Genomic DNA, 24,174 nt, shown 5'->3' on the forward strand with positions numbered 1-24,174 from the left:
CATACACTAGTTACAGCCAATTTAGGAAATCGTCCCAATGCAGAGTATGAAAACCATGATCCTAGATATAGCATTATAGGGGGGTTGTCCAAAATTGCTAGTTTCCCCGATTCATAGGCTAGGGAATAACTTGTTGATCACTGGGGGTCTGACTGTTGGGACTCCCAGCCACTTTGAGAATGGGTCTCTGTCATGAATGTAGCAGAGATGCACATTGTAGGCCTATGCGCCATTCATCGTCTATGAGACTACTGGAAATAGGGGAACAATGGACTCAACTTTCTCTGGTAGTCTCATACTAATTGAATGGAGAGAAGGTTGAGCATCATATTTCTGCTCCTTTCAAGACAGGGCAATGCAGAGCCAGATTCCTCTGGTTTCAGCTCCCCGTTCTCTGAAAAACTGGGGGCGAATGCATCCTACTCCAGTGCTCGTGTTATTAAGAATTGCATGCAAAGTGTGTGTATGTATGTATGTATGTATGTATGTATACATATATATATATATAATATTGTAAAATAAAAATTATAAAATGAAATTGTATTAAATGAAACTATACAATTATTATATAATTTCATTTTTTATTAAAGGAATATTTAGGCAGAACTGATGAGCTGTGATATGCCCAGGGCAGTGCCTGAAAAGGCGTTATGTAACACAAGGAATAAAAAAAGATCAAAGCCAGCATCCCTATGTCATGCACCGCCCCTTTAGGCCTTAAACTAGGCAAAACACCCGGAGGGTTTCCTTAGAGCTCCGGTCATAGATTGAATAAAAATACATATAATTTCTAGGTGATACTCTTATATCCTTCTGCTCTGCATGTATATGTTTTATTTATGAGCAGTCTAGCAAGAATGCAGCAATGAAACATTTCTTGGGTTAACCATGTAAGTGCATGCATCCAGTGTGATATATCTTAACAATATGGATTTTTGTTCTTAGCACCTCTCACTGCTGCAATTCTCACTAATTAATTTTGGGACCAGATTAACACCCTTTAATCAGTGTTGCATAAAATAACAATTAGCACCTAGATTTTAGCCTCTCTTGGTTGCTTTAGCACCTCACATTTAAAAACGATGTGGATCATACATCTACTAAACACCTTAGATGTATTTTACACTGTTTTTAAATTATCATATGCATTTAGGGCCAGCAAAAGTTAATAAAGCCATTTGGGGATAATATGGCAGCCAAAAAGTTACTGCCACACATTTAGGCCTCCAATGATTGCAAATCACTCTGGCATCCAGGTTTTCTGAAAAAAATCATTGCAGTTTTCAAATAAATTGTTCTTGGATGCACAATTTTGTAGGTTTTAGCCACAATATTGCACTGCCATTAACCATAAGTTTAGAAACTGTGCCAATACACAGTGAACTTGCACCGTTTTTGGCCACCTAGCAGCTGCTACGTGTTGCTACCATACCATATGTGTGTCACAAGTTGAGAAATATTCCAACTACCTAATTGTTAAAGGGGTTTTCCAGCCTAAGGCTGTGTGCCCACGATGCGTTTTTGGTGCGTATTTTGATGCATATTTGCAGCGCGTAAATGCTCCAGAAACGCATTGCATACCTTATCCCATGACTTCCTATGACATTCTGCAAGTTCTGTGCACATGGTCCGTATTTTTTCTGCGCAGATTTTACTTGCAGAAAAAATACAGACATGACCAATTCTTGTGCGTTTCTGCATGCGTATTTGCCTATACAATGCATTGTAAAAACGCATGGCAAATACACATGCAAATACGCGTCAAAAACGCATGTAAAAAACGCATGTGTTTTTCTGCCAAGGAAATGCAGAAATGCTCAGGAAAATTTCTGCTTCATTTCTGCATCGTGGGCATTAAGCCTAAGAAGAGAAGTCTGCAATCAATCTATTTGCACATTTCACACTGTCACAATTCGCCTGTATGCAGGCTTGGACTGGCCCACAGGAGAACAGGAGAATCCTCCGGTGGGCCCCTGTACAGGAGTGGCCACCACCCTCTTATTTGACCAGTACTTGGCACTATATACTTGAATCACTATGTACAGACAAGGTAGCATCTTATTCATGTAACAATCTACCCAGTTCATTGTTATATACATTTGTGATTGAGGATAATGTCACATTTGTATGTAGCTGAAAAGTGGGGCCCTGGAGTTGATTACTGGTGGCCCTTGGCACCCCAGTCCGACACTACCTATATGCCCCATGTAAGTGTAAGTGAGCGTTTACATACTTGAAGTCATGAGCCAACTAGTATAATTCAGCTTCTCTCAATTTTCTTCCATTGAGAGAAGCTAGACGGCACGTGACCACAAGTATACAAATCGCATCTATGAGGTCACGTCACAGGCCAATCACACTAGCAATGCAGGGAAATCATAATTCGGCAGTGTGCAGTCACATTGAGCGACTGCAGACTTTTCTTCTTAGGCTGGAAAAGCCCTTTAAATTCACAATCAGGTGCTACCGATGAAAAGAATACCCTGAAGGTTTTAACCATTTAAGCAGTAAAATATATAAGCAGTTTTACGACCCTTTATATTCACAGCCTTTTACTTCCTTCTAAAGATGCAGATTACATACAGTCATATGAAAAAGTTTGGGCACCCCTATTAATCTTAAGCTTAATGTTTTATAAAAATTGGTGTTTTTGCAACAGCTATTTCAGTTTGATATATGTAATGACTGTTGGATACAGTAATGTTTCTGCCTTGAAATGAGGTTTATTGTACTAACAGAAAATGTGCAATCTGCATTCAAACAAAATTTGACAGGTGCATAAGTATGGGCACCTCACCAGAAAAGTGACATTAATATTTAGTAGATCCTCCTTTTGCAAAAATAACAGCCTCTAGTCGCTTCCTGTAGCTTTTAATGAGTTCCTGGATCCTGGATGAAGGTATTTTTGACCATTCCTCTTTACAAAACAATTCCAGTTCAGTTAAGTTTGATGGTCGCCGAGCATGGACAGCCTCTTCAAATGATCCCACAGATGTTCAATGATATTCAGGTCTGGGGACTGGGATGGCCATTCCAGTACATTGTAATTGTTCCTCTGCATGAATGCCTGAGTAGATTTGGAGCGGTGTTTTGGATCATTGTCTTGCTGAAAGATCCATCCCCTGCGTAACTTCAACTTTATCACTGATTCTTGAACACTATTGCCAAGAATCTGCTGATACTGAGTGGAATCCATGCGTCCCTCAACTTTAACAAGATTCCCAGTGCCGGCATTGACCACACAGCCCCAAAGCATGATGGAACCTCCACCAAATTTTACTGTGGGTAGCAAGTGTTTTTCTTGGAATGCTGTGTTTTTTTGCCACCATGCATAACGCCTTTTTGTATGACCAAACAACTCAATCTTGGTTTCATCAGTCCACAGGACCTTCTTCCAAAAAGAAATAGGCTTCTTCAAATGTGCTTTTGCATACCTCAGCCGACTCTGTTTGTGCGTACTTGCAGAAACGGCTTCTTTCGCATCACTCTCCCATACAGCTTCTCCTTGTGCAAAGTGCGTTGTATAGTTGACCGATGCACAGTGACACCATCTGCAGCAAGTTGATGCTGCAGCTCTCTGGAGGTGGTCTGAGGATTGTCCTTGACTGATCTCACCATTCTTCTTCTCTGCCTTTCTGATGTTTTTCTTGTCCTGACACTTCTGGCCTTAACAAGAACTGTCCCTATGTTCTTCCATTTCCTTACTATGTTCCTCACAGTGGAAACTGACAGGTTAAATCTCTGAGACAGCTTTTTGTATCCTTCCCCTGAACAACTATGTTGAATAATCTTTGTTTTCAGATCATTTGACAGTTGTTTTGAGGAGCCCATGATGCCACTCTTCAGAGGAGATTCAAACAGGAGAACAACTTGCAAGTGGCCACTTTAAGTAGCTTTTCTCATGATTGCATACACCTGGCTATAAAGTTCAAAGCTCAATGAGGTTACAAAACCAAAAAAAGTGCTTTAGTAAGTCAGTAAAAAGTAGGCAGGAGTATTTAAAACAAGAAAATGATAAGGGTGCCCATACTTATGCACCGGTCAAATTTTGTTTGAATGCAGATTGCACATTTTCTGTTAGCACAATAAACCTCATTTCAAGGCAGAAACATTACTGTGTCCAACAGTTATTACATATATCAAACTGAAATAGCTGTTGCAAAAACACCAATTTTTATAAAACATTAAGCTTAAGATTAATAGGGGTGCCCAAACTTTTTCATATGACTGTAAGTGAAGACATATAGTACGTTATCCTGTCATTGTACAGTATGCCAGCATAATATATCAATATTCTTTCCCAATGTGATGTTTTTGACTGTATCGCACACCACTCCTGAATAAAAAACCTTCTGCTACTTACTAACCATGGGCCTTGGCATTTCAGCATACAGATGCAAACTGGCATATATGGGTCAGGGCATCAATTATTTAAGTCTTACGGTACTGTAACATGAGAACTCATTTTCAGATGACAGCGAAGTTTACCCATTCCCTGCCAAAAATGACGTCTTCCATGGCTTGATCATGTCACAATGCTCATGCTCACCGTGCCGCTATGCTCCTTTGTTTATAGTGAGTGCATGTAAAGAGACGCTATTCTGTAAGGTGCATAACTTATATATAGTGTACTAAAATATATATGGTATAGTAAGACCACAGCTTTAATGGCATGAAAGGGTTAAGCAATTTATATCTGCAAGTTTTATAAGCGGTGGACTTATGTGATGACTTCATCTGTGTATTGGGGATTGGAAAAATGCACATGCTTTAAATAGTGTATTATGAGTAGTGGGATCGAAACATTCTCATGCTGGGCCAGAAATTCTCCAGTGTGCACGAGAGATCAATACTAATCAATAGCATAGTGCAGGGACCTGAGAATCCTCAGCCCAGGGGGTCATCCAAGGCTTTTGTCTAATCTATAGAGTAATGACATCATGGTGCCTATGCCAAATATTAGACAGATCCTGGCAGACTTACAACTCTGCATGCAAATATACATATGTGGTGTATTCCGCGTATGCTTAAATTACTACCCTGCATGCAAATATACATGTGTGGTGTATTCCGCATATGCTTAAATTACTACCCTGCATGCAAATATATATGTGTTGTGTATTTTGCGTATGCTTATATTACTACCCTGTATGCAAATATATATGTGTGGTATATTTCACGTATGCTTATATTACTACCCTGCATGCAAATATATATATGTGTTGTGTATTCCACGTATGCTTTTATAACTACCCTGCCTGAAAATACACGTATGAGTGTATTCCGCGTATGCTTAAATTACTACCCTGCATGCAAATATACATGTGTGGTGTATTCCGTGTATGCTTAAATTGCTACCCTGCATGCAAATATACATATGTGGGGTATTCCGCATATGCTTAAATTACTACCCTGCATGCAAATATACATGTGTGGTGTATTCCGCATATGCTTAAATTACTACCCTGCATGCAAATATATATATGTGTGGTGTATTCCGCGTATGCTTATATTACTACCCTGCATGCAAATATATATATGTGTTGTGTATTCCACGTATGCTTTTATAAGTACCCTGCCTGCAAATACACGTGTGGGTGTATTCCGCGTATGCTTAAATTACTACCCTGCATGCAAATATACATGTGTGGTGTATTCCGCGTATGCTTATATTACTACCCTGCATGCAAATATATATATATATATGTGGTGTATTCCGTGTATGCTTATATTACTACTCTGCATGTAAATATATGTTTTGTGTATTCCACGTATGCTTTTATAACTACCTTGCCTGCAAACACACATGTGGTATATTCTGTGTATGCTTATAATACTACCCTGCATGCCAATATACATGTGTGGTGTATTCCCTGTATGCTTATATAACTACCGTGCCTGCAAATACACGTGTGTATTCCGCATATGCTTATAAAACTACCCTGCATGTGAATATACATGTGTGGTATATTCCACCTATGCTTATATAACTACCCTGCCTGCAAATACACATGTGGGGGTGTATTCCGCGTATGCTTATATTACTACCCTACTTGCACATATACACATGTGGGTGTATCTACTGTATGTATGCTTATTTTGTAGGGGGGGGGGGGGCGAATTCTTACTTGCAATCATGTTTTTCTATTTCAAAATGAGGATTGAAGTTAAGCACTATCTTCTGGTTTGGCTCTGGTGCGCTGACCACCCACAAGCAGTTCTGATGAGAAGGATAGTCGTTCGGATAACCTGGTGAGGTGATGTAACCAGCAACTTTGGCATTTAAACGTCCTCCACATGTAGTAACTGGAAGAGATGGATAGAAAAGAAAAATTCAATAGACATCCTTATATAACCAATGTTCTAACACAGAATTAGGAAGTGCGGGTCATGTTTGAAGCTCAGCCTGCCATTATGCACTACACAGGTTATACAATCCCATTGTCTACTATTCTGTAATTGAAAGAGTTACTCTCACAGCCATAGACAACCAAGAGTTGGACAGAATTATTATTACATTTTAATAATACCTTAGCTCCCATTTTCGTGAATGTTCTACTCGATCTATACCAAGTATAGTAGCTTTGACCTGAATAAACACAGTTGCTGTAGAAGTGTGCACAACAACTACTGTAGAAAAATCTTATTCTACAATATCCCACTGTGGCATTATTAACAAACTAAAAACAGTACAGTGACAATTGAAAACCCCAGGGAACTTGAAATTAAAAAACACTTTTCCATTTAAACCACCAGGGACTTTCAAATTGAAACACACCAACTTGTAATTGCATGTACAGCGGCAGCTTTCTACTTGTGGAACAAAGACATCCACAGTCTGCCGAGTAGTCCCTACCAAATACATACACTTTTTTTATTTTTTGTTTTTGTAACACTTTACCAGCTAAAATTATTTTCTGTATGTACATTCTTGAATGCCTTAAGCCGGCCATACACTTTAGATGGCTGTCGACCACGTGATGCTTCATCTGACTGTTTGGCTGACAGCCCTCCCAGCGGCCATCTCTCCCATACACTGGAGCACTTGCTCAGCTGATCGCTCCTGTGTTATCTATGAGAAAGCCGCCGATAGACATCTCTCTGACGGCTTATCTCCTGAAGAACAATCTGATTGGCAGCCTAAAATCAGACAGGCCGAACTCATCCCCAACAATCAGCTGGCTGGCGCCCCCGTACACATTAGGCTATGTTCACATGTCCAGTAGTGATCAGTTAGAACGGACCCAGCAGCAATCTGTTGGCAAAAAATTTATGCAGACACAACTTTTTAGTCTGCTTTCAAATAACTGATCTGTGCTGGATCTGTTTTAGCCTCTGACCAGTGGAACAAGGGGAAAAGTCCCTCCATGTGGAGAGCGCCAAATTGGTGTATGGAGACTTGTCTTTATACCCTGATATTAAATTTTAAAAAAAGGATGGGATACTAAGAGTACAGAAATTACATAACCTCAGTCCCTTAGAAATTTGTACTGTCCCACAATTCAAAATATTTCAGACATGGGTTCCATAAAACCAAGATCTCTCCACGAAATTGTATTACAAGCAGATAGCACATAAATTCCCCTGTGATTCCAGATGGAGCATAAATTGCAGGTTGTATTGTTTGGTTGTGATAAAAGACACTTCCTTTCTAGTGTTTACCAGAGAACATAGAGAGTGAGATTTCGCTGGACTGCACACTCATTTCCTGTTGGATTCCGCACATACTGTATCACAGAGCTAGAGTTCATTGCCAAACATGCAAGAAGAGCAGATAGTTCTAGCGACAGTGCCAAGATCTATAGAAAAAAATATGCTGAAAGAGGAGCAGATACTCTCTGAAACCACTCCACCCTATTTTTCTGTTTTTATGTAATGGGATTTATTTAGCATTTTAATTATTTTTATTTTCAGTTCCCATAAATGTGCACAATAATTCAGAAGCCGCTGCCTTTTAGGCCTAATTGGTTGAAGTTCACAGGGTGTAAAAGTGAAAGTTACCAAAGTATATCATCATGAATGTTAATTTATTGTAGTGATGAATGAACGATGATTATAAGTAATCCCTACACTATGCAAATATAGATGTTAAATGGGTTTGTAAGTACAAGATGTTGAACTTGATGGACTTTAATGCATTTAATACAGATTAGATAGCTGTCAGACGCTTGTTTGGTCGACAGTTATCTTCCCAGATGCCTTGGTACACAGGAGTGCTGCTCTCTTTGGCTGACTTTCATCTAATGTGTATAGGGACATAGAGGCCTGATCCATCAAGGCTGGCGATTTTTCTTGCTGGTCTTAATGAGGGGGCGTGTAGGAGTCAGACTCTCCTGATTCATTAAGAGATGGACTCCTCTTAATGAATCTGGAATGCGTGACAAGTGGCTTGCGACTCCGTGCGCCACACGGGAAATCATACTCCAGTCCCTGACCAACGTAAGATTACTGATGTTAGGAACGCCATAGCTCATTCCTGTATTAGAGGAGCTGGGGTGTCACACAAGTGTCCCACCCCAGCTACACCCATTTTAGTGGAGCTGAGAAAAAAAGAAACTGGCGTGAAAACACCAAATGTTGCTACATTTTTTGCAGAACTCCTTCGTTGCGCAAAAATTTTGCAACTCTTCAAAGCAATTTCTGGCAAAATTGCTTTGATGAATCAGGGTCTTAGTCATTTTTTAAACCCACTAACCATATAAGGGTCTGTTTACACAAGCCGACCATTGGTCGAATGGTAAACTTTTACCAATCTGAATGCCTGTTTACATAGACAGACCAAACTAAATAATGTGCACTGAGCGATCTACAGTAGACTGCCGTAGTTCTTGGCAGTGCGAGTCCTGTTTTCACAAAACAATGCTGCATAAAAGATAATTTCACCCAATGAACAAGCGTTTTACATGGTAAAATAATGAAGAAAAGAGCATTTTTAACACCGCTAGTTCACAATTATCTTGCAATGTAAATGCCCTTTAAGACTAAGTTCACATGTCCAGTAATCATCTGTTAGAACAGATCCAGCAGCAATCCGTTGACAAAAAAGTTGTGCAGACCGCCTTTGTCCGCCTGAAAAAAAATTATTTCAACTGAATCAGTTTTCTTTTTAACACTGAAATCTATGGAAAATGGATCTGTTAAAATAGCTATTCGTTTTCTCCCATTTGAAAAGGATCCTTTTTTTGTTTACTGGAGGTAGAAAAATAAATGTTTAACATATACTGTACTACTGGACTTGAGAACTTTCAATTAATTGTCCGTTCAAAACTGATCTAGTAAGTAAAAAAAAGAACCTTTTCAAATGGGAGGAAAACGGATGGCTATTTAACAGATCTGGGGCTTTTTAGCTTTCAATGTTAAAAAATGCATCCCGTTGAAATCCAATTTTTTTTCAGGCGGACAAAAAAAGTTGTGTTGATAATTATTGAACATGTGAACTTGGCATTTGCCTTATCTGTTAAGAGGTATAGGTGAGCAGAATTTCCCAATGTTTACCTTAAATGAATAGATATACAGAGGCATCAGTCATCAATAGGCTCTAGTGATAAAAAGGTATTATTTTCTCACTGAATACCTTTGTCTAGAATAGTGCAGCAGACTGTACTATTCCATACAGGAATGACAAAGTTTTAGGGATCCCACAGAGGTCAGAACTCTTTTGGCACTTGTCAGGTTATGTATCTAATGTGAACGGCTACAGACTGAACGCAGCCCTATCTTTATAACAAAGAGAAGTGATCAAACTGGTAGAGGATTATACTTTTTTTTATTATGATTAGGAAATGTTTGTTCCCAAGGCAAAGATTTCACACTGCACATTCCATCTAGGTCTGAATATTTATAGAATGCTCGAAAGTTTCAGAATGCCTGATTTCTTTCCCCTGCCTAAATCGGTTCAGTTTTGTGTAATATGGTATTGGTACTTTTTAAGTATTTTTATATCTAGAATAAACATCCAAGAATCTTCCTTATGTGGTATCCCCTAGGGATTTATATTGCATCTGGAGTGTTCACATGGACTGTGGGCCAACCACTTGGTACTATCAGCTATCTCTGATGGACCTACCGAACAGAAGCAGTAGTGTACATGCTCAATCAATGTTTCATTCACACAAAGGATTGGAGCCCCTTCTCTGCGGTTAATGATAGGAGTCCCAGTGGTCAATTAGTAATATCTCTTCTCAACTGAAAAATTCTTTTACCTTTAGATGCTAATAAAGGGTAATTCCCAATAGTTATTCACTATCCAAAGAATAGGGTTAAGTTGTTGATCGCTGGGGGTCCAACTGCTGTGAACCCCAGAGATCAAGGTCCTATAACTCTGAGATTGGGGCTCTGCAGAAACCTGCCTTATATAGAGCAGAGGTGCGCATGCTTGGTCTCCGCTCTACTCACGGTCAATGGAGCAGGGGGAAAGTACAGCACTCTGCTTTCTCCAGCAGTCCCATAAACAATAAATGAAGCAGAGGTCAATCATGCACCACTGCACTACTTTCAACATGGGGCAGACGAGCCCATTCTCAGGATTCCAGAGCCCCGATCTCGGGATTGCTGGGGAGCCCAGCAGTTAAATCAACAGTGATAAGCAAATTATCACATATCCAATGTATAGTGGATAATTTGTGATTTGGGAATAACCCTTTAATTTATTTTATAAAACAAATCTGACTTCCACATTATCTACCAGTTTCATTCTTCTGACAGATAAAATCATCTCTGAAATCTATTTTTCTACATACGGAGTTATGATGAGACTAGCCCACAGCATTTCTTGTAAACTGAAGGTAAGATTCAGCTAGCCACAATATGCAGTAGCACGGATGACTTGCTGCATTAAACTGACATTTTTCTGGTAAAGCAAACTGTATACTGTATTTTAGGATTTCACTATCAATAAGCTATAGTCCTTTCAGAAATAAGTAAAATGTAATATTGTTCACACATTCCCTTTAAAAAGAGCAGTCTGGGTGAGCCAGGGACTTCTTATCTGCTGTCAAATGCTGTTTCACTAAGCGATAACGAGTGTCGATGCTTGTTATATATAGCCTTGATTGACAAGTTCTGCTTCTTCCAAAGATCCTGAAGACACACAATTGAATGTGAAGAAATGAAGCACAGCAGAGCTTCCAGGTTACCGTATGGGAGCTAATTACGTTGTCAGATTACGGACACAACATGGCTGCTGCTTCCTGATTTACTGACGTCTTCAAAGCAAGAAATGACAGGTGTCTGTGTACCCTACACCTAATCTGTACGGACTGTGGGCACTGGGAATGTAGAAATTAAACAGATGCAGTTCCATTTGACAATGTCTTGTGGTGCTACAGAAAAGTCTATGTGAATGACCAAATCGGATACTAATAAATACATAATTCATCCATTTAAATGGACCACAAAAATATCTAACAGAGCTCAATCTGTAATGTCCTGTTACTCTAACTGCAGCCACAAGAAAACCACATTAGTACAAGAATATTGAATATTTGCATAGTCTTGCCATAGACCTCAGATCAGGAGTGAAGATACAATGTGTCGGCGATAATAAGAAAATGTTGGCAAACCACTGGTCAAGTCTTATTACTTATGACTTTTTCAGAGCATCAAGAAGCACTTTTGTGGCTGGAGAGGGTTTGGGATAGGATGAAGGCTTGAATTATTTGAGTGTAGATTTTTGTTACAGTGTTGTCTTTGAGCTTTGATTCTAATGAAACAGTTAAGTCCAGAAATATATGGACAGTGAACGGGTGTTTGAGACTTTGGCTCCGCATGCCACTATGGGTGTATGTTGTCAAGGTTTTTTTTTCTTCACTGTGGATTAGGATTCTGTGATCATCCACCATTGTTTTCTTCTATGGACTACCAGGACTTTTTGAGTTCCCAAGCTCGGCAGCGCAATCTTTTTTTTTTTTTTTTTTTTCAGCATGTACCAAACTGTTGATTTGGCCATTTGTAACATTTCTATCTCTCTGATGGATTTCATCTTTTTTTTCTGCCTCTTCAGCCAAATGATGGTCTGTTTCTCTTTCATTGAGAACTCTTTTGACCGCATGTTGTGCGTTCACAGCAACAGCTTCCTAATACAAATGTCATACCTGGAATCAGCTCCAGACCTTTTACCGGCTTAATTAATGCTGGATTAAGAGTTTTTTACATAATTGTCTAATTACTTATGGTCCCTTTAAAAAGAGGCAGCTACACTTTAAAGAGCTGTAATTCATAAACCTTTATTTCAATTAGGATGTGGATACCCTCACCGCTGAGAGTCTGCACTTTAAACCCATATTGATTATATAACTGTATCTTGAACTTTATCTATCTAATGTATATCTATTTCCAAATCCTGAAGCACTCCTTTACATTGTTTTCATTTTGATATCCCCCTCCCAACACTATTGGGTCTTATACTTGTTGCTTGCATTGCCTATGAATATGAAAGTTTGGAAAACCCCCGGTACAACTAATGGGAAATTTTCTGCTTTCAACATGAAACCAGAACTTTGATGAAATCATCACAGTATCCAAGTTTCTTATGAACTGACAAAGCTACGGGAAGATCAGCAGATTAGCCGATTCACATGAGCAGCACAGGCCAGCGAACAACATAAAAAATCAACAGGATATTCCATTACAGCGTTTTCTTTCAGTTCCCATATACTGGAGCCAAGTAACTCTACTTCCACAATCTTTTTCAGTCTGTTTCTTCATGAAACACACTCATTTTCCATATTAACTTCTTCAGTGCCACATGACTGGTTTACCACAGCCATGACTCCCAAGTCTTACAATTGATTTCCACTGCCATACTTCCTTTGTACAGTGAGGGCTAATTCTGGCTTTCCAATGTAATTTTTCCAAATGACAAACACATGATTCATTGAAATTTGTCTAAAAGGATGTTTTATGGCTGCAATTACTATAGGACCATGTGTTTAAATGTAGCATGTTTATTCTATACAGGACAGAAAATGCCGAATTTGCCAATGCTAAGTGTTTTTTCAGAACTATTTACATGATCTTAGTTGAAGAAAAGTGTATGTTGTAGCTTGCTTATGTATGTTCATGCACTGTACATTGTATGTACCTATATGAAATATTTGTAATGACTGAAGAATCCCATAGATTTTTTTTCCCACAATTGAAAGTTTAAACAAAATGTTTCTTATATGAAACAATTAACAAAGACAATAATAATAATAATAATGAGAATGTGAAATTTGCACAAAATAAAATAGTGGGGGGGCTCTGATGTTTTCTTAGTTATAAGCTGAAGAACTCAAATTACACAAGGGGGCTGTAAGAGAAAAACACACAATGGAAGTTCTTAAAACATCTGGTCTGGTTCCTATGGGAAATAGTACAGAGTCTGCTAAACATTAACAAACCAAACTCTTTGCACAAAACAACTTCCGGAGCGCAACCCAATGAGTTTCATCTATTAAATGTTCTTTCACAACATCCCACCTGAGTGCGTAGACAGGTTGGAGTCTTTACAAAGTCACACTTTGCTCACCTAAATCTAATCCTTCACTGAAATACTAATCACATCTCCTCCAATTGCATTTTACACGCTGCAACAAATCTTACTGCAATGAAATTCTGTGACTTTGCAATGAGTAAAGACTTTCACACCTCATACAAAGCGTGTTCACCAATCATGGCATTTCATGGAACTTCTGAGACATACTCAGCATAGCATTGTTTTGTTAGCTGGACAATGGCCGTTCTGATAACCACTATCTGGACCTGTGGCCTCAGTCATAACCTTTCTGTTCTCTGGATGAATTGTGTTGTTGTTGTGTCCAGACGTGTACAGTATGTGGTTTTGTTCCAAGACCCTGATAACATGCTGAAATGGTCTGTCTGATGTTCTGCGCATGATGTACCAGCTGTTCTGCATTTCCACAAAGTATTTTAACTCCTCTGTGGCTGTTAAGAGCAAAGCAGGCATAGCCTCTTGGGATTCCTATAGGCTTAGGTGCAAAATAATTATTTATAAAGGAAAACATTAATTCTGAACTTAAAGGGGTTGTCTCGAGTTCTTTTGTGGTTTAAATTGTAAAGTGCTTGTGAAAACAAGAATCTTTGCATTCTACTTCTTATTAAGAATCTTCTCAATTCAGAAGAATGAAGGGATTTTGTAATTCTATAGTGTACAGCTCATTGCTTAGGTTACTAGCCACCCGGCGGTCTCTGAGAGGCAGGATACGTAGGTGACCCGTGTTTCGTAGTACATCACTTGCAGGATTTCGACTTTAGATGACCAGCCTCAGTGCCCTTGTAGGCTGCAAAAGCAAAGCGGACTCTTCTTGCAGCATAGTAAAGAGAACAGTTTAGACCATAACGCTAGTCTGAACTGTCAAACATCAGGAGCACACCGCCCCCAGCAAAGTGAAATCTAGAGGGCAAAAGAGGTACACTTCTGACGAAAAGATATCAAGACAAAAGTAAATTTACGATATATTTGAGTTGGGTGTTACTAGGCCAAGAATTGTATAAAAACGCAAAAATGTACAAATTTTTGATTTTTTTTTTCTGTTGATGACTTAGGCCAATACGATAACATAATATAATAACCTTAACTCACTTCTTAAATTTCACTCCATTTCAGAGAAGCCATGCTAGTGTTCCTGTAGCTGGTAGCTGCTCATGCATTGGCCATAATTTATGTGACCACTAGTCTCAGAAACCATACACACTCTCTAGCGATTACAAGAATAATGTATAGCATGTGACCAACTTCAGTACCGGCAAGGACTAATGGAGGAGGGATTTGAAAGGTGGGTTACATTTATTTTATTATGTTATCACATTGCCGACTGTCCGGAAAATTTCCTAAAATCTCACAGCCTCCTTTAAATTAAACTCCAGTATTTGCTAAATAGTGCATAAAAAAATGCCTCCCTAGGCTTGCTAATCCTACAAGGATCTTTATTCTTGCTCTACTAGGCATAACACATTAAGCATTGGTAATAGCTGAAAAGTAGTCAGCTTCATCACCATAAGTCTAGCAGACTCACACCGACATACTCCAACATGGTAAAGAATTTGATAGAAAATGAGTCTTGACCATGCTCTTGTAGTTTCTCGTGTTGGGAGGCCACATTTAAGACTAGAGGTAAATGAAAACGACAAGATGCTATGTGGGATTCTTCATAAAATAATTTGTGAGACAGGAACTTTTGCAATAACCCTTGGGCAGCTCTGAATTACTAGACAGCCATCCATAAGTCAATCTATATTGCATGTAATGCAGATCAAATGTTTCTTCTCATGTTTTATTTTCTTGCTCTAAATTCATTTGGCTTCAGATTTCACTGAGAAAATGAAACAAGTCTAAACAAGTTTCCGATGGCTGTCTAAACTGTCCAATATGGCCCTGTATACAAATACGGCTGAGTAACGCTGAGGTTCTCACAGCGCTTTACAGTGGTGGGTCTTGCTCCTTCGTGATATTCTTAAACCAATATTTACATTGCGAGGATCATAATGAGACTTCTATTTCCTTGCACATTAAAAGAACTGAATGTGGTGAATATGGATAACATCAGTAGAAAATATACTATTACTACTCGTGATGGTGTTTAATCTTAGGGGGAACTGATAGCAATAGTAAAAAGATAGTAGGTGCCACTAGTTATGTCTGGTTATACAAGTGCTGAGCACAGGGGAGAGGCCAGGAGGACTGGAGGGGCATCTGCCTTGAATGAGTGCCAGCTGAGCAAAAAGTTATCTTGGTTATGAGGATATAAAACTACTGCAGTAGATGAAATCTTTGCCCAATGTAAAAAAAAGCCTAGTTACAAGACTCTGAGTGAGCCCTAGTATCTGCAAATTGGCCCCAAATGTGGCTCTGAATAGGATATGATGAACACACATGGACAAAATTGTTATTACCCTTCTGTTAAAGTAAGAAAGACCCACAATAGTCACTGAAATAATTTTCAATTTAAATTTACTGAATATCAACTAATGAAAATCAGACAATGCTTTTGAATTTTGATTCAACAGAAACATTTAAAAAAAAACTAATTAAAATGGCCTGGACAAAAATGGTGGTATCCTAAACTTAATATTTTGTTGCACAACCTTTTGAGGCAATCACTGCAAGCAAATGATTTCTGGAACTCTCAATGAGACCTCTGTACCTGTCCACAGGTATTTTGTCCCACTCCTAATCGCAAACTGCTCCAACTGTCTCATGTGTGAATGGTGCCTTCCCCAGACTGCATGTTTCAGCTCCTTCCAAAGATGTTCAATAGGATTTTGATCAGGGTCATGGAAAACCACTTCAGAATAGTCCAATATTTTGCTCTAAGCCATTATTGATTGTTTAAGCTTTGTGTTTCGGGTAATTTTTTTGTTGGAAGAGCCACGAGCAAAGGTTCAAAATACCCTTTGCCAAATGAAACAAAGCAGCCCCAAAACATAGCAGAGTTTCCTCCATGTTTCACAGTAGGGACAATGTTCATTTCTTTGTATGCTTCATTTTTACGTTTCTGAACATAGAGCTGATATGACTTGCCAAAAAGTTCCAGTTTTGTCTTATCTGTCTAAAGGACATTCTCCCAATGTGGCTTGTCAATATGCATTTTGGCAAATTCCAGTCTCGCTTTATGATTTGCTTTCAACAGTGGTTCCCTCCTTGGTCGTCTTCCATGAAGTATACTTTGTCCAAGACAGCAACGGATCATGCAATCTGACACTTACATACCTTAACATTGGAGTTCACCTCTAATCTCTTTGGAAGTTGTTCTGGTCTCTTTGGTTACCATTCGTATTAAACGACTCTTCAACTAGTCCTCATTTTTTCTTTTTCGGCCACGTCCAGGGAGGTTAGCTTCAGTACCGTAAGTAGAATGAAGAAATCCCGGCACTCACGTGTATTTGATCAGTTCATTTATTCCACATGTAGGAAAACTACAACAAGACGTTTCAGCCCCTCACAGGCTTTTTTCAATTGAAAAAAGCCTGTGAGGGGCTGAAACGTCTTGTTGAAGTTTTCCTACATGTGGAATAAATGAACTGATCGAATACACGCGAGTGCCGGGATTTCTTCATTCTACTTGTAATCTCTCCACGTGCACCACTATTAGTAACGAGGACTACGGAGTGCCGACTATTTCTTTGTGTTTGTAACTTCAGTACCATAGACCTGAAACGTCTGAATATTATGTGCAATCATAGTGACCGGAACATCAAGCTGTTTGGGATGGTGTAATAGCCTTTACCTTCAACATATTTGTCTATAATTTTCTTTCTAATCTCGTGACAACTCTCTCCTTAGCTTCCTTTGGTCCATGTTCAGTGTGATACACACTGTGATACTAAACAGAACAGTAACTACTTTTCACCCTATAAATAGGCAGACTGACTGATTACAAGTTTGTAGACACCTGTCATTCTAATTATAGAACACCATTTTGTTTAACAGTTTAACATATCCATATGGTGAAATTATTTTTAATATTTTCTAGAGCTACCACCATTTTTGTCCAGGCCATTTTCATTTGTTTTTTCTTTTTAAATTGTATTTTGAACCACAATTCAAAAGCAATGTCTGAATTTCATTAGTTGATATTCAGTAAATTTAAATTGAAAATTACTTTTGTCTGTTTCAAGCTGTTACAATGACCATTGTGGGTTTTTCTTACTTTACATAAGGGTACCAGCAATTTTGTCCTTGTGTGTAAATAAAGGACTAGGTACAAACTAGGCTGCTCTCAGGATTAAACCACAAATGTTAACGTTCCTATTAGGCTAAGTTCACACGAATGTATAAAAAAATTGTTCAATTTTTATCCAGAAAAAAAATAGATGATTTTTCATCAGCATTGTCATCCATATGGCATCGTTTTTTGCATATCAGCAGTTATTAAAATTTAAAGGACCAAAATCAGTTTCTTATGTAAAAGAAGTGCAATGTGTTTGTAAAACTTGGATACTATACGGGTAGAGATGAGCGAACCCGAACTTAAAAGTTCGGGGTTCGTTCAGGACAGTTAGTGTCCGGTGCTAAACACCAAACACGGACTTCTCCCGGAAGTCCGTTGCAATGTTCGGAGTTCGGGAGGAGAAAGCTGAAAATTTTGGCTCCCCATTGTTTTTAATGGGGTTTGGGTTCTGGTTCAAGTTCCAGTCCTGGTACCTGAACCGAACTTTGGAATAAGTTTGGATCGGGTACCAGAACCTGAACTTCCATGGGACCACTCATCCCTATATACGAGTGATCCGTATGGGTCCAATTATTTTTCTTTTTGCATACCCATAGACTTGAATAGGCAAGTCCCATCCAAAATACAAAAGAGACATATTGAATGCTGCAATTTTTTTTTTCCACACAGACATACAGCTCATGAAAAAACAAATGGTCATCTGAACAGCCCAATTGAATGACACTGGTCGGAGTGCTGTCATCTTTTTTCACGGATAGCACTCAGACCTAAAAATACGCTCTTGTGACCGTAGCCTTAGAGAAATGCTGCTATAGAGTTTAGTAGCAGTTTATCCTTCTCTTACTACTAATGGACATTATTCCATTCATTGATGGCAGAGCTGGAGGATATATAACTTTTAGGAGTTTTTGGTTAGCAACTATCTCAGGCTCTGTTCACACTGTACCAGAGCCCTATGTTGAGTGAATACACTGGAGAAAGCTTTTGGTCTAAAACAAATCCATGTCACCAGAAAAGGTCTTCCAACAATCTTGAAGGAGTTCCCAGAGATGCTTAGCACTTGTTGGCCCTTTTGCCTTCACTCTGCGGTCCAGCTCACCCCAAACCATCTTGATTGGGTTCAGGTCTGGTGACTGTGGAGGCCAGGTCATCTGGCGTAGCACCCCATCACTCTCCTTCTTGGTCAAATAGCCCTTATACAGCCTGGAGGAGTGTTTGGAGTCATTGTCCTGTTGAAAAATAAATGATGGTCCAACTAAACACAAACTGGATGGAATAGCATGCCGCTGCAAGATGCTGGTTCAGTATGCCTTCAATTTTGAATAAATCCCCAACAGTGTCACCAGCAAAGCACGCCCACACCATCACACCTCCTCCTCCATGCTTCACGGCGGGAACCAGGCATGTAGAGTCCATCCGTTCACCTTTTCTGCATCGCACAAAGACACGGTTGTTGGAACCAAAGATCTCAAATTTGGACTCATCAGACCCAAGCACAGATTTCAACTGGTCTAATGTCCATTCCTTGTGTTCTTTAGCCCAAACAAGTCTCTTCTGCTTGTTGCCTGTCCTTAGCAGTGGTTTCCTAGCAGCTTTTTTACCATGAAGGCCTGTTGCACAAAGTCTCCTCTTAGCAGTTGTTGTAGAGATGTGTCTGCTGCTAGAACTCTGTATGGCATTGACCTTGTCTCTAATCTGAGCTGCTGTTGACCTGCGATTTCTGAGGCTGGTGACTCGGATAAACTTATCCTCAGAAGCAGAGGTGACTCTTGGTCTTCCTTTCCTGGGGCGGTCCTCATGTGAGCCTGTTTCTTTGTAGCGCTTGATGGTTTTTGCAACTGCACTTGGGGACACTTTCAAAGTTTTCCCAATTTTTTGGACTGACTGACCTTCATTTCTTAAAGTAATGATGGCCACTCGTTTTTCTTTACTTAGCTGCTTTTTTCTTTCCATATTACACATTCTAACAGTCTATTCAGTAGGACTATCAGCTGTGTATCCACCTGACTTCTGCACAACACAACTGATATTCCCAACCCCATTTATAAGGCAAGAAATCCCACTTATTAAACCTGACAGGGCACACCTGTGAAGTGAAAACCATTTCCGGTGACTACCTCTTGAAGCTCATCAAGAGAATGCCAAGAGTGTGCAAAGCAGTCATCAAAGCAAAAGGTGGCTACTATGAAGAACCTAGAATATAAGACATATTTTCAGTTGCTTCACACTTTTTTGTTAAGTATATAATTCCACATGTGTTAATTCATAGTTTTGATGCCTTCAGTGTGAATGCACAATTTTCATAGTCAGGAAAATACAAAAAAATCTTTAAATGAGGTGTGTCCAAACTTTTGGTCTGTACTGTATATGTCAGGTGTACACAGAGTCAGAGCCTTATGACAGTAGGCTTGTATGCTGTGTGCATAGAGCTTCACATTTATGTCCGATATCAGATTAACTGGCATAGCCAGATGCTAATCAAGGGTAATATGGAGATTTAAACTCATGAATGTGATCTGAGGCTTTTTCCCGTGTCAAACAAAGTGGATAAATATTGACCCATTTCATACAGATAAAGACAACTGAATTCTGCGCACATAATGGTCAAGTGTGAATGCTTGAATTATTTGTTAATGCGTCACTTGACAAGGCTGAGAGATGGAGCACGTTTCTGATGTGAATTTGCATTAACTCAATTGCAGTCAGCTTTGGCCCAAAATGACATTAGAAATATATATTAAAAATTAATGTCCCTAATAGGTTACGACTCGGAATGAATTTTGCCTGAAAAGATGTCATCTTCCCTAAAGCCACCTTGTTCTGCCTCCATTGTTTTGTATCTAATTGCATGTCATAGTAACTGAATAATTGGAGCACAAAGATAATTATACTTGATGCACTTTTAATTCATTTCAGCTTTCTTCCCCACCAGCTTGTGTGCAGCATGACTCTGAGCAACAAAATGTAAAAAGATGACATCGGACAGGCTGTAAAAGGCGCTCATTTAGTGACATGATAATTTATCCTCCCCCGTATGCGATAACTGTGGCGGCTGATTTCCTAGCACTTCATCAAACAATATTCAAATTCCTGGAAATTATAGAAAATGATTTAAAAGTTGCTGAATTGGAAGCTTAATAAATGTATGAACTATACAAGTTGAATGTGAAGAATTTCAGATGTGACAATTTAGCTTTAATTTATAAAAGAAGAAAAAAATCGATAGCTTATTGTTCACACTAGTGTGATGCCTTCATGGAGACATGGCCAACATGTTTGATCCATTTTCCAAAGGTTGCAAATGGACACCAGTAAACCCTATTAACTTTCTAATAGGATCAGTCTGACTTCCAGTGATTTTATTGCAGGCACATGGCTACAGACTGCCCAATTATAGTAATGAGAAATACCGGAAAGAAGAAATACCCAAATCCTGAAAACTGGACTCAATATAAAAGAACATCAAGTAAGGGGTGAGATTTTACGGTATGCTGCAGAACCTCTTCTGTTTCACAAAAGTCCTCATTAGAGATGAGCGAACCCGAACTTAAAAGTTTGGGGTTCGTACCGGACACCTAGTGTCCGGTTTTAAACGCCGGACACGGACTTCTCCCGCGAGTGCGTTGCATGGAGTTCCGGGGAAAGAGAGAGAATTTTCCAGACAAAAGTTTGGGTCCCCATTTTTTTCAATGGTGTTTGGGTTCTGGTTCAAGTGTGTGTTCAGTTCTGGTACGCAAACAGAACTTTGGAATAAAGTTCAGGTCAAGTACTAGTACCCAAACTTCCACGTTCCAGGTCCGCTCATGCCTTGTTCTAATCACATCCATAGCTCTAATTTTATTACATTTTCGTATTTTTTCAATGAAGTATGCTGATATTCTTTAACATTTCAAACACAACTATTGAAGCAAACGTAAGTTTAAATGGCCTAAACCACTCATTTAATTTTTTTAAACTAAAGCTTTGATGAAATATTCTTCTTTGCGTAATTTCATCTGGTGAGAATCAGGGTTTTTGTAATCTCATAATGCAGACAAATGTAATTTGGTTAGGACAAAGTAGATGATATAATGGTGTTAGGGAATGTTTATATCCTGCTTTCTCCGGACATAACGGCTAATATAATTGTACCAGCAATAATGATGGGTCTGGCATTTCAATCCATGGGCCTCTCTTGTAGTCATTAATTTATTGGTTGAGATATATCAGTCCAGTCAGCACAGTAGACAAATGACTCGCTCAGACAAGCGGTCAGCACAGAAATGATCACATAATGGAGGAGGAAGGGGGTAGCTCTGTACAAAAATGACTTCACATATAAAATGAGGTGTAGTGTCCAATCCAATTCTAGTAGTCATTTATGTAATCTAAATTGACAAAGTAACGCAGTGGCTGATTGGCTGTAACGGTAATCTGCATAAATAACTATATCAATGTATGGTGCATAACATTTAGGTACCAAGTAATTGGAAAAAAGTTAGCTTAGTCAAATTACAGTTCTACGCGAGTAGCTTCCTTAAGAAAACTATTTTATTTTAAAGTGCACAGCCTTGGCCACCAAGCTCTGGTCTCCAGAATGGCAGCTGTTGTGTCATGGGTGTGTCAGATCTGTCAGATAGTCGCCCTGCAGTTGGTTGCAGAAGATCTCTTTGTTTGGTATTACAGACACCTTCCTAAATCTGTCTCATGCTAGGACCCAGCGGCTACTTCCCTCCTGCTGTAATTGACACCCAGGTCTGGGTGTATAAATAGTTTCACTTTGCAGCAGGGAGGGGCCGGTGATACTCACATGCTTCCTTGAGAATGCTTGGAGCTCTCAGACTGCTATCTTCCTCAGTGGTGTTAGGAGGACATTTGGAGTTATCTCTCTGTAGTCTGCTGAAGCTAAGTTACTTCCCCCGTGTCTATCTCCCTTGTTGTCTTTAAATGTTAGTGGGGATCAACTAGTGCTCATCCCCCCTTCCCTATCCAGGGCCAAGCACTGGGGAAATACAGGGTCTAGGTTCCTGTGCGACGATTGGTGAGGAACCAATATAAGGACTGCCCGGGGAGACAGGGTGATATCAGATTAGCCTAGGAGGTCTACACTCCCCCTTTTCCCTAGAGTCTGGGATCCCTTCCCTCCTTCCCTTTGTGTTGCACTTAGTCTTTCCTACACCTTGCATGACATGTGCTGAGCAGAGGCGCTTGAAACAATAAAGAGTTAAGTGGGTGCCAAGAGCTTACAATATACAGCCTCCAGAACCAATGTTTTCAGGGATCGAATGCTGTTCGTAGCATCCAACTGAAAAGGATGAGGAGGAGGAGCATTGTGAGCTGTTGTCTGTCACCCAGCTGTTTTGGTTCAATCAACAATAGTGTTTTCGGTATTGCTGTTTGGGCCAAAGCAGGCAAGTCCCCTGGAAATGTCCTTTTAAGCTAGATGCTAGGCAGTTTTAAGCATCAAAACATGAGTTGCATGGGGAAGCTAAGGCTTAAAGATTTGGAAGTCTTCCCCTATACTGGGAGTTCGACCGCTGGGACCCCCCCTATCCCGAGAATTTTTGAATAGAGTGTTGATCAATCGTGCATATTTCATTCTTAATGGCACTGCAGAGGTAGCCGAGCAATGTGCTCGGTTGGTCATCGGCAGTCCCATAAGAATGAATGGAGTGGCAATAGGCATGATTGACGATCACTCTTCAGAGCTCCGGTTTTCAGGATTGATGGGGGTCCCAGCAGTCTGACCACCAGCAATTGAGAAGCTATCCCCAATCCCAAGGATGAGTGATAACTTCCAAAATTGAGAATATCCCTTTAACCTTTTATGGGCAGAAAATTAATTATGGTTGAAGTGTCTGAATGTCATCACAGATGAGTGTAACATACCTGGCGGCGTCCTTGCATGGTGGTCCATCTCCCACTGTGCAAGAGGGCGCACTTGATCTCCTGTCCAGAATGTCTCTCTGGCTTCCCTCCATGCTGTCTGTTTGTGTCTGTTTCTGCTGCTTAAGGGCGGCGCCCGATCACTTCCTGCCTTTTGTACCTGCTGTGGGTCACACCCCTTGTGCGTCCTCAGCCTATTGCTGTCTGTCACTTGGTATATAGCTCGGCAGCTTCCTTCTATCCCTGCCTGTGCATAGTGTTTTCCTTCAGTGTGTGCTTGCACTCTGAAGGTGCCAGGTCCCGTCCTTTGTTTCCTTGTCTGCCTTTCCTGGAGGCTGTATTTCCAGGCCTGTCTGAACTTAGTCCTGTATGTCTCCTGCTTTGCGGTATTAGTTCCCGTGTCTGAACTAAGTCCTGTATTTCTCCTGCTTTGCGGTATTAGTTCCCGTGTCTGAACTAGTCCTGTATGTCTCCTGCTTTTTGTATCAGTTCCCGTGTCTGAACTGAGTCCTGTATGTCTCCTGTTTTGCGGTATCAGCTCCCGTGTCTGAACTGTGTCCTGTATGTCTCCTGCTTTGCGGTATTAGTTCCCGTGTCTGAACTAAGTCCTGTATGTCTCCTGCTTTGCGGTATTAGT

At 39.8% G+C, this 24,174-nt stretch overlaps 1 protein-coding gene across 2 annotated transcripts in view; it reads right to left on the minus strand.

The window, feature by feature from the left end:
* Positions 1-24,174, minus strand: part of NRP2 (neuropilin 2) — a 169,785-nt gene that overhangs the window by 109,094 nt on the left and 36,517 nt on the right. For both annotated transcript variants that reach the window (XM_073646396.1, XM_073646397.1), the window contains exon 2: positions 6,129-6,306. In XM_073646396.1, the coding sequence (XP_073502497.1) occupies positions 6,129-6,306 (178 nt within the window). The remainder of the gene's footprint in view (positions 1-6,128; positions 6,307-24,174) is intronic.

This window comes from Phyllobates terribilis, unplaced genomic scaffold (assembly GCF_046119375.1).
Source record: "Phyllobates terribilis strain yellow unplaced genomic scaffold, ASM4611937v1 Scaffold_9__5_contigs__length_417890890, whole genome shotgun sequence".
In the NCBI taxonomy this organism is placed as follows: Eukaryota; Metazoa; Chordata; class Amphibia; order Anura; family Dendrobatidae; genus Phyllobates; species Phyllobates terribilis.